Below are 10,946 nucleotides of genomic sequence, written 5' to 3'. Positions count from 1 at the left end.
GTGGGGCTGAAACATACAAATAACGTTGACTTTAACATTGCGGCAATCTCGAAGAGATTTGGTTTTTGGCATCGATGTGTGAAATGTGTCGAATTGTTGATGTGTGCCCAAGAATTTGACATTTTGACGGACGTGTTGGCATAAATCATCAAAACTTGTTGTTAGATCGTGATCGGCTATAGCTAACCACTCGTTTTTCATCGCCTTCCTCTCTTTTTTTTTTTCTTTTAGATCTGCCGTCGAACTCTATACTCCGATCTATACCAAGCCGAAGACTTATATATTTATATATTTATATATATCTATATCTATATACAACGCACTTCAGGAAGTCGGTTCACGGCCACAAAAAGACGTAAGTTGCAGTATGCCAGTATGCGAGTAGATGATATTCGCTTTCCTCGACTTCCTCATACCGGTCACTTTTAGGCCATTATTTCGACAATGTCTCGGCAGACTAATTTGTATATCTATATCGCCCCGACAAGATGACTCCAGATTTGCTTTAGATACGGCCCGGGCACAATAGAGTCACAAAGCTATTAAAAACTGATATAAATCTCATTAAATGCGATGCTTGTAGCAGATGAACAAAGCCGCCGCCGCCGCCGCCTCAGTTTCAGCCTCGGTTTTTATCATCAGTTTTTAGCTTTAGTTTTTTTTTTGGTTTTTCGTTTTGTTTTTGTTGTATTTTTATTTTAGCCTCGATGGTTATGGCCACAGTTTTTGTGGCCACAGCCTCAAATCTCCTTGCCTTTCCTTTCCTTCAATCAATCGTTGATTTTGCTCCCGGCAACAAACAAGAATGGCTTTTGTGGTTTACTTGAGATCAGTTCGGCGTACTTTCGGTAGAGGCTCTTTTAACCAAAAATGCCACGGCCAAGCCTATGAGATGGCTTGAATAGCCTGTGCCAACTTGGCTGGATGGTCCGCATTTCAAGTCGCAGTTTGGACATCAACTTGGTGACGCCCCACAAAAAAAAACCGATAAGTAAATAAACAAAAAGCACAAAATACAAAAAAAAACCAAGCAGATCACTAGTGTCTCTTGAACGATAAGAGATCTTGAAATATACTCCATTGCTGGAAAAATGTTATTTAGCAAGCATAATTTGCTTTATTTACTAAATATTATTTTTAAATTTGAAAAATTTGTAAACCTTTGAATTAGGGAGAGCTTCTTTATCCTTTAAAATACCTAAACTTTTTGTCACATTAAAAAGGCTTGCGTCTGTCAGCCCCAACTTATCTGAAATTCGCTAAATTGAACTGAAAACCACTGATTCTTCCACTTAAACGCTCCCAATTCTTAAATAAAAAAAAGAGCGTTTAAAAGCAGATGCTGCAGTCAGAAAACTCCAATAGATCCAGTAGCCCCAACATCACACTTTCCATCCGATGATGTTGATGCGGCTTCGTGTTTGCGCTTGAGGGCTAACCGACCTATCCACTTAAAACACAGTCTAAGCCCCGGATTACGACCATTCTGGCCGACTGAATCAGGTCGAGGATACGGGGAACCAGATCCGGGGAGCATTCAGTGCGGACCCCTGCCAGGCGACCCAAACCCAAACATCACGTCTGATCGGCAGCGACAGTCGGCCGAGGTTCCAAGTAGCGCCAGAGCATGCACCGTAAGAAAATAGTAGGTAGATTCAAATGAACTTAAAAGTGCATGCAAAATGCAGACGCCACAATCCTTTTTTCCTAGTTATTAGCAGTGCTGTTTGGAATTCAAGAGCTAGTGGCACGTAACAAATTATTCTAGTAAATTTCCTTAATTTGTTGTGCTCAATTCTGTGTTATTTCTTTCTGTGTAAGGTTAAGTCATGGTTTTCTTCCTGGTTTGATTTTTATAGGCACGTGCTAGGTTAAGAGAAACATTTTTTGTGAGTGTAATTTAGATTTCGGTTTCTCACCTGCTCGACGAGCAAGAAGTTTCTGTTTTCATTTGCTAATCCCATAATAGAGTGGAATTCTATTAGTGCATTAGGACGTCTAAGTTTTTCTACATAACAAACCATATTATTTGCAACTAAAACTATAAGTTCAGATGATTTAGACACAAGTGTTGATACAATAAAAGATGAACAAGCCAGCAATTACAAGAGTTTAAGTGTTATCACTTATAATTCCATGAAAATAAATATTTTCTCTGCACGAATGCCGCATTTGTCGCCCAACCCGATGTTGCAGTACCAATTGCGGACCGCAGAATCCCTGATTTAGGTCCGGGATCCATGTTCATGTTCGTGTCCTGCCATTGAACACTGCTCCATGTTGGCGCTCTTCTCCCTGTGAATCTTTACCGGCGGGGCAGCCCAGCGGCTTTCGTCAACGATCCCACCGGGGATTTGCATACTAACAGCAAAAAAAAAGAAAAAGAGCAACAAACCAAAAAAAAAAAAAAAGAAAAAACATTTAAAAAAATATAAACGAGAACAGAGAACAGAAAAGTAGTAAGTTTATGTTGGAATCACTTTGTTAAGCCCTGTTCGGCAGCAGTCGGGGCGATTCAGAGGCGTTCATAATCAGAACTGAAGTGGTGCCATGGGTTCGAATTGGGATTGGGGTTTCGGTCTTTGGGTTTGGTGGTGGGAGGAGGGTATACTACTGGGGATCTGGACAAAAAATATCGAGGGGCAGGGCGGTTGGTTGGCTTTAAACAGCGGCTTTGACAGAGAAGGCAACTTGCCAAACATATCTCATGTGCGGCAAGCCGTGTTGACACTTTTAATGTGTTTCATAAATAAATTTTTACAAAATAGAGTATAGAGTCACGGGGAATGGGGTTTGGGCTCTTTTGTTGGAACTTGTGGGATCGGATTGGATCTGTGAGAACGATCGCCTTGGATCGCTTTGGATCGGCTTTTTCGTGTTTAATGGTTGACATTTCAACAAAAAAATAAAAAAAAAGAAATAATAAGAGAAAACGTTCTGTTGTTCGACTTTAACACGCATTTATGACCGGCCGCTGCTTTATGACTTTGGAAATGCGTTAAGAAAATGTTCCTTATGACGGCTGCCGCCGCCGATTCTATGCGATAAAGCCAATAATAATCATGATTGGTGTCTGGAATGCCATTTTTCTTCTCCTTTGTTCGTTTCGGGGGATACACGGAGTAAACAGCTCGCATCTCGCAGCTCACAGCTCGCAGCTTAGCGGCAATTTTGTTATGAGACGAAAATGAGTTTCATGTGAAATACGAAATTAAAAGGAGTTCTCATCTCGGACAGATTCTCGTCTGTCTTCTCGCCAGAGCTTCATAAATGTCGATGAAACCTTCGGATACAAATTGCCCAACAGCATCGATCGGTGCTAACAAACATATGATTGCTGTATTTGGCTGAGCTGCAGTTTTTTTTTCTCTTTCAGTTAGGCATCCGTCACAAATTTGGCTTATAAATCTCACTTAACCACTTTTTTTTTTAATTCATCCCAAAATATGATTTAAATAAGGTTTTAGCACTAAGGTATGCATCCGTCATGCATTCCAAAAAATTGAATACAAATGAATTTTTGAATGAGTATATATATCCCAATTGGAAAATAGATCTTTTTTATCTGATGCACTGCAATGTTTAATTGTTTGTACTATATAAAGCTATTGAAAAAGCATAAAATTCTGTAGTCTTCATTTATGGTTAGCAATAAAAACAACAATAATGTTTACATACATATATCTGACATATCAATCTTTAAAATATAGATACAAAGAAAATGCCGTCCAGCTACTTTGGACTATGAACCCCAATTATAGGCAGACAACAAAGCTCCAATAATTCTCGCTGCAAACTGTCACTTTTATGCAATCAGTGCCCAGAGCAGATGGGTTCAGATACACACAGCTCGCACAACATATGATGGCGATGTAAAACTGGTTTGGTCAGAACTGAGAACTCAGAACAGAACTCTCAGATTCGGAACGTGTCAAATCACAAATATAGAAGGCAAAATAAGTAAGAAAAAAAATATCAAATTAAATATCAACTGAAAGCAATTAAAAGCTGCCGCGTCGTGCATCTCCGGTTCTAAATGCCGGTAGAAAAAAAAAGTTCCATACTCAGAGAACCTAACCGAACCGAACAGAAACGTAATCGTAATAAATGTCGTTACAACAGCAGCCCGAACAGGTGGCAATTAAAAAACAATTTGTATTCCATTTAAATGACTTGCCAAGATGACATATATCATGCAAAAGTTCCCCAATGCCACATGGCACTGTCCGAAGGCAGGCGAGAGATGAAAAAAAAAAATGGGGAAAAAAAATAATAATAATAGCAGCGAAAGTTTCAATAGCTGCAATTTTCGATACACATTTAATCGCACAATTTGTCATTTGCCATATATCATTGCATGTCGCCCTGGGTGAATTTGTTACTTCTACTGTTTCACATTGGATTTATTTGTTAAATGTATATACATATATATGTATATAGGAGATTGCAATTCTTTTTTTAAGTAAGCAGAAAACGTTTCAGTTTTAGCTTGGTATTACAATATTATTGCAAAAACTGGATTCTGTTTGTTTTGAATCCAAATCCTTCGGATTTGTTCGCATGCATGCTGAACCGCCTTCTTGAATATTTAAGTATTCGTCGCAAGCGGCACGGCACTCATCACATGGGATCATCAAGAGGTCGCGCGTAATGATCGCGATCTCTCGGCCTCGATCTTCATCTTGATGTGGAAGTGGTAGTGGTAGTAGTTGTGGTAGTGGCAGTGGAGTTAAGTTGAGTTGAGTTGAATATCACGATCACAGGCCTCCCTATCGATTTGAATTCGATTTCGGGAACTCGGCGACGAATTCGGACTCGGATCTAGTCGGGTCGCCATCAGATTGGATCGCTTCGTATCGGATTGTATAGGATCGTATCGTACCGTATCGTAACGTATCGAAGATCGCCAGTCTTGAGTCTTCAGTCTGGCTCTTGTGTGGTGGTGGTGGTGGTGCCGGCACAGAAGAATGTGACATGGGGACTTCAAGTGGCCGTAGACGACAGCGCGAAGAGCGTCTTCTGCACACACTATCACATTGTCATGTCACGCCGCTGCTCTGTGTGTGTGTGTGTGTGTCTACAAGTGTCCCTCTGTCCCTCTGCCATACGACGACTCTTCAGCTCCCTTGCCATCACTCCTTCTAGAGACGTGAAGTGACCACTCAGAATTTGTCACATCATTATTCTTATTTTTATTTTCAATAATCATCTGTACTCGTGTATGCACGGTGTGGTTGTGGATGATGTGTGGTGTCTGGGAGGTCCGATGGTATGACGGCATGATGGCTTGATGGCATGATGGTCCGTGGTCCGTGGTCCGCGGTCCGCTCCATCGAGTTGTGGCCACTTCGTTAGGCGGTTTCGTTGGAAACTCCTTGACAATGTTTGAGATGGTGGAAGATATGTGGCTGCGAGGCGCTCAGACACGCTGCTCCCCAGATCGCTTAAATGCCACACACACTTGGTCACCACAAACTCGGGCGAAATTAATTGAAATTATAATGCCACAGGTACGGGCAGTGTACAAATATAGTATACATAAGTATATACGTTTTGACACTCCGCTTTTGCAAGACTTTCATGCTGAAGATAAACTATTGCTGGCAGCAAATAAGAATACAAATGTGACATTAAGTAAATACATAAATAACAAAAAGGGCACTTAAGTACCGTGCATTAAAAAGAGAAATATTATTACTAGTAAATGATTGATTTTTTAAAACTGAAACGAAACGCTTTTACTGTCAAGAATTTGTACTTTTTCAATTTTTTTCGTTAGGTTTTCATTGTGTTTTTTGGAGTAGACTTATAAAAGATTAAAATATAGTTAATAATTCCGAGATTTTGGTACGCATAATTGTAATATTTAATACATATTTTGCATTTTCCTCTTCTTGCAGCGAATCGACAGAAGTCCAAAGCACAGCACCCACAACACCTGGAAACCTAAATGCCGCATCTAGTCTAATGCATCGTCAAAAGTCTACAGATTAATTGTTGTTCCTAAGCCGCCGCTTGATGAATATTGGCCACGAGAAGCATTCGCCGCACTATCATCCGCATCCGCAACCGCATCCTCGCGCCGCCGCCTCTGAAGTTCATCGTTTAGCCGCCGGCGGTTCGGTTACTCCGCCACCGCCACCACCTTCGTCGACGTCATCATCGTTGTTATACCACCTGCCCGCCACCGCCGCCGCCACAGTATCCGCCTCCTATCGCCACGCACTGCAAGGTCATGAGAGGCAACAGAGCCAGCATCACCTCCCCTACCAGCACCACCACCACCACCACTACCATCAGCACCATCCACATTTGCCAACCGGTGGAGGGAACGTGCACCTGAGCCGCGAATCATCACCCGCTTCAATGGTGATGACCCCCAGTCGCCGCAGTTCGCCGCCCCTGCCGCCGCTGCCCTTGACGACGCATCCCATCCACCCGCACTCGCATTCGCATCCGCATCCACATACGCATCCGCATCCGCATCCGCTGCCCCTGGCGCTACCGCTGCGCCATCCCCTCGCCCTGAATGCGAACGCCGGTGGTCACCAGTCGCCGTCCCGCTCCTCCGGCAGCGTCCAGCAGACATCGTCGCACGCACAATCGTCGGCGCAATCGATGAGCGTTCACTTCTCGCAGCTGGCCCATGCCCAGCTGCATTTGCAGAATCAATTGCAGCAGAAGCTATCGGCGGCGGCAAGTAGGAATAATAATAACAATAATAATAACAATAGTAGTAGCACCGGATCGGGCACTGGAACGGGCAACAGTACGCCCACGCACGAACCGAATCCCATGAATCCGCTGAGTGATTTGCAGAACATGCAACCGTTTGACTTTCGGAAAATCAGCTCGGCGGCGGCGCTGGGTGCCTTTGGTGGTCCCTTGCCGCTGCCGCAGAGTCCCACGGAATTCGGACAACACCATCACCACAGTCAGCAGCAGCAGCAGCAGCAGCATCAGCACCACCTGCATCGGAACCAGTTCTTCAATGCAATGGCCATGGCCTATCACCTGCCACCGCCACCGCCGCCGCCTCCACCGCCGCCCGATTCTCGATCACCACCATCGCCGCCATCTGGTGTTGGCCAGTATCAGCATCAGGCGGGTTCGGGGTCCGGCTCAGGTTCTGGGTCCGGTTCGGGCTCCAGTTCGGGTGCAGGATCCGTGGAGGAATCAACCGGCAAGCAGCAACGGAGCAGCGATAAGGGATCCGCTTCGGGATCATGGTCCAGTTCGCAGCGTATGACCCGCCTGGCCTTATCCTCCAACATGCGGGCGAGTCGAAAGACGCCACACTCACCGGGCGGAGGAGGTGGTGGTGGTGGTGGTGGTGGTGGAAATGGAGGATCTGTTGGCGGTGGCAAGCGGCAATGGGGCTCGATGCCCGCAAATCTGGGCACCCAGTTCATCAATCCGGTGACTGGCAAGAAGCGAGTACAGTGCAATGTCTGTCTGAAGACCTTTTGTGACAAGGGCGCTCTGAAGATTCACTTCTCGGCGGTGCATCTCAGGGAGATGCACAAGTGCACGGTGGACGGGTGCAGCATGATGTTCAGCTCGAGGCGATCGAGGAATCGCCATAGCGCCAATCCGAATCCCAAGCTCCATTCGCCGCATCTGCGACGCAAAATCTCGCCGCACGATGGACGCAGTGCGCAACCGCATCCGCTATTGCTCCAGGCGCCCAATGGTCTCATGGCGGGACTGGCACCATTCGGCAGCTTCCCGCTGCTGACGCCGCCACCAGATATGCGGCATCATGCGATGGGCGGCTCGGGTGCGGGATCTGGAGCGGGAGTCAGTGCCCTGGAGCTGAAGCACGGACAGGATTATCTGCAGAGATCCTACTTGGATGCCGGACGTTTCGAGGGACAGCGACGTAAGCTGGCGCTGGAGAACGAGCACACTGAGGATGAGGACGACGACGAGATACTGGAGGTAAGTTAAACAATCTCTCATTCTTTACGAAAAATCTCTTACTTAAATGCATATTAATCATCCGACATGTTGTCCAAATAAGATCAAATACATATAGTATTTCGATATCTTAGAGCTCGGTAAAAATCCTAATTAGTATGCCTTAGACTAGACATTTATCTTTGTTTATAGTTTTCAACAAAGTATTCAAAAGCATTTTCCATTGTTCTTTTGCAGGTTGGCATCCACATGGCCGGCGACGATGATGACGACGAGGCTGACGGCGATGAGGACGAAGATGACGATGATCCCGATGGCATCGTTGTGGTTGGCGATGAGATCGATAGCATGCCGCTGGACCACGAGAACGATAACGATAATGAGAATGAGAACGAGGAGAGCGATGAACGCTCCACATCGGCGGTATCCAGCCTGAGTCAAACCAAAGAGCAATCCAGTCCGGGCAAGGTTGTCCAGTCCGGCCTTGAGGAGTGCCACACATATGCCCACGCCCATGCCCACGCCCTCTCGCACGGACACGCCCACTCGCTTGGGCACGCCCATGCCCTCGCCCAAATGGCGGCCAATAAACGGAAACGCAAGAGTCAGAATCCCGTCCGATGTCCTGTGCAATCGGATGAGAATTCGGGCGAGAATTCAATCGACTACGATGTGGCCGCCGATCTGTCCATTAAGAAGGTGCGTCTGCCCGCGCAGGCCGCCGCATCCGCCAAAGAATCGGAGGTGGGCGAGTCCACCAAGTCGATACCATCGCCACCCCTCACGCCCTACGGTGATCTCAGGCCGGTGGGTCTCTGCATCAAGACGGAACAGGATCCGGATCAGGATCAGGATGCCGAACTGGAAGAGCAGCAGGGTCAAGAACGCAAGCGGGAGCGGGAGCAGGAGCAGGAACCTGTACCACACCCTGTTGGCTCGGCATCCAAGCCAGAAATGAAACTGGAGGAGCAGGAAACGAGGCCAGCTGACAAGGAGGACGGCAACGAGGAACAGGAACAGGAAGAGTCATCGCCGGCGGACACCACACTGGATCTTTCACGGGCAGCGGCCGCCATCAAATTGGAGCCCCTGGAGGAGATTAACTACGAGGCGGATGAGAATCGCTATGTGCGCATCAAGCAGGAGCTGATGGGCGGCGATGAGTCCTTGGCGGAGGAGTCCAGCGACAAGACTGCCAATCACAATAATAATAATAACAATAATAACAATATTAACAATAGTGTGCGCCGAGAAAGTGGCAACGGATTGAGTGCCAGTGCGCTCGAGGAGCGTGAACCGGAGCCGGAAACTGAAACAGAGCCCGAAGCTGAAGCCGAACCGGAACCGGAGCCGGAAACGGAAGTGGAGGTGCCCGAAGTGCCCATCGATAAGGAGAATCCCCTAAAGTGCACCGCCTGCGGTGAGATATTCCAAAACCACTTTCATCTTAAGACGCACCACCAGAGCGTCCACCTCAAGCTGCACCACAAGTGCAATATAGATGGCTGCAATGCCGCATTTCCCTCGAAACGCAGCCGCGATCGTCACAGTTCGAATCTCAATTTGCATCGCAAACTGCTGTCGACCAGCGATGATCATGGATTACTCCATGCACCCGTGATGCCCGCAACCGATCCGCTCCTGGAGCTAATGAGTCTCAATTTGAATAACAACAAGAGCGGCTTCCATCACTCGGCGATGGTGGGCTCAGCGGCTGGCGGTGGTGGTGGTGGTGTTGGTGGAGTGAATCCGGCGGCGGTGGGCAGCATTCAGGCGGAGATCCTGGCACGCATTTGCGCCGGTGCCCATGCCCATGGACTGAATGTACCGCTCTGTTTCGAGGCACTGCAGCATCGTTTCGCCGTTGGACATGGCCACGCTGGTTATCCGTTGATCGCCGGCGATGGTTCGCCACCCAGTCCCCGCCTATTTTTGAGCCACGGCAGCGGAGCGAGTCCGCTTCTCTTTGCCGGACTGCCGCGCATGCCGAGATTCCCCCAACTGACGCCCCACATGCTGGCCGCCAGTGCTGGCAATACCGCCGCCGTTGCTGCCGGAATGGGCGGACTCAGTCCCTTCTGTCGACGCACCTCCTCCGATTCAAATTCACAGCACTCGATAACGCCACCGCCGAAGAGATCACGATCGCAGTCCAGATCACCGGATCACTGTGCACATCCGGCGCATGCCGTCGATGCCACCGGCATCACCGAGGATTCGGGCCAGCGGCAAAGTCCCGATCGCATATCATGACCATGTACCTCGTACTATGCCAAGGCGTTGGCATTTTATCACTAAGAGTCCCCCATGTCATGCGGCGCACACACATTGGAAGTCAGATATGCAGATCCCTATGGATAGGTTTATATCTTCATCCATCTATATATATATTTATTTATATATATATATACATATATGGAAATTGCATTGCTCATGCTCACATCGAGGATCGAAGATCGAAGATCGTCTGCCGCTCATAAATACGAAAATACTTTCACTTAGGCTAATGCTAAAATAAAAATATTTAGATGGATCAACTAGCATTTTTTTTTTCTATACATAAATATACATACAATATATATATATATATATATACTATATATATGAGTCCCTTTTTTTTTAAATTGTACTTATGAAAACTGATGTTTTGTGTACAAGTACGTCGTGTTGTAGAGAATTTATAAATGGCAAAGAAATAACAAGTACTAAATAAATAAATAACGATACATATTGTTAGTGATACTCGATTATGTAAGTTAAGTAGCCTCTAAGCAGCGCCTACTGGTATCGTGAGTAACGTTTTTTTTTTTTTTATTGTAACTGAAATATTAAGTGTGTTGTATATGATATGACGATGGCAATGGAAATGCAAATGCAAATGCAAATAATATGAGTCAACCAACGACGAAACGCTTGATATGAGGAAACGAACAAAATTTGATTACAGATTGCCGTTTACCGAACTGGGTTAGGATCACTCATTCAAAGTCCTCAAGATCCAACATCGAAAATAATAAAAAAAAGAA

At 46.3% G+C, this 10,946-nt stretch overlaps 1 protein-coding gene across 6 annotated transcripts in view; it reads left to right on the top strand.

Moving 5' to 3' along the window:
• Nucleotides 1-10,457, top strand: part of LOC120456013 (transcription factor mef2A) — a 31,524-nt gene extending 21,067 nt beyond the window's left edge. For 3 of the 6 annotated variants that reach the window (XM_039642572.2, XM_039642573.2, XM_039642571.2), the window contains 3 exons: nucleotides 232-355; nucleotides 5,901-7,941; nucleotides 8,158-10,457. In XM_039642572.2, the coding sequence (XP_039498506.1) occupies nucleotides 6,019-7,941; nucleotides 8,158-10,173 (3,939 nt within the window). In that variant the 5' untranslated portion in view covers nucleotides 232-355; nucleotides 5,901-6,018 and the 3' untranslated portion in view covers nucleotides 10,174-10,457. Of the gene's footprint in view, nucleotides 1-231; nucleotides 356-5,778; nucleotides 5,848-5,900; nucleotides 7,942-8,157 lie in introns of those variants that run through there. The other 3 variants (XM_044006603.1, XM_039642575.2, XM_039642576.1) reach the window with 2 other exon arrangements.
• Nucleotides 10,458-10,946: the final 489 nt, after the last annotated feature.

This window comes from Drosophila santomea, chromosome X, assembly GCF_016746245.2.
Source record: "Drosophila santomea strain STO CAGO 1482 chromosome X, Prin_Dsan_1.1, whole genome shotgun sequence".
Taxonomy (NCBI): Eukaryota; Metazoa; Arthropoda; class Insecta; order Diptera; family Drosophilidae; genus Drosophila; species Drosophila santomea.
This window is presented reverse-complemented; position numbering and strand designations above follow the sequence as displayed.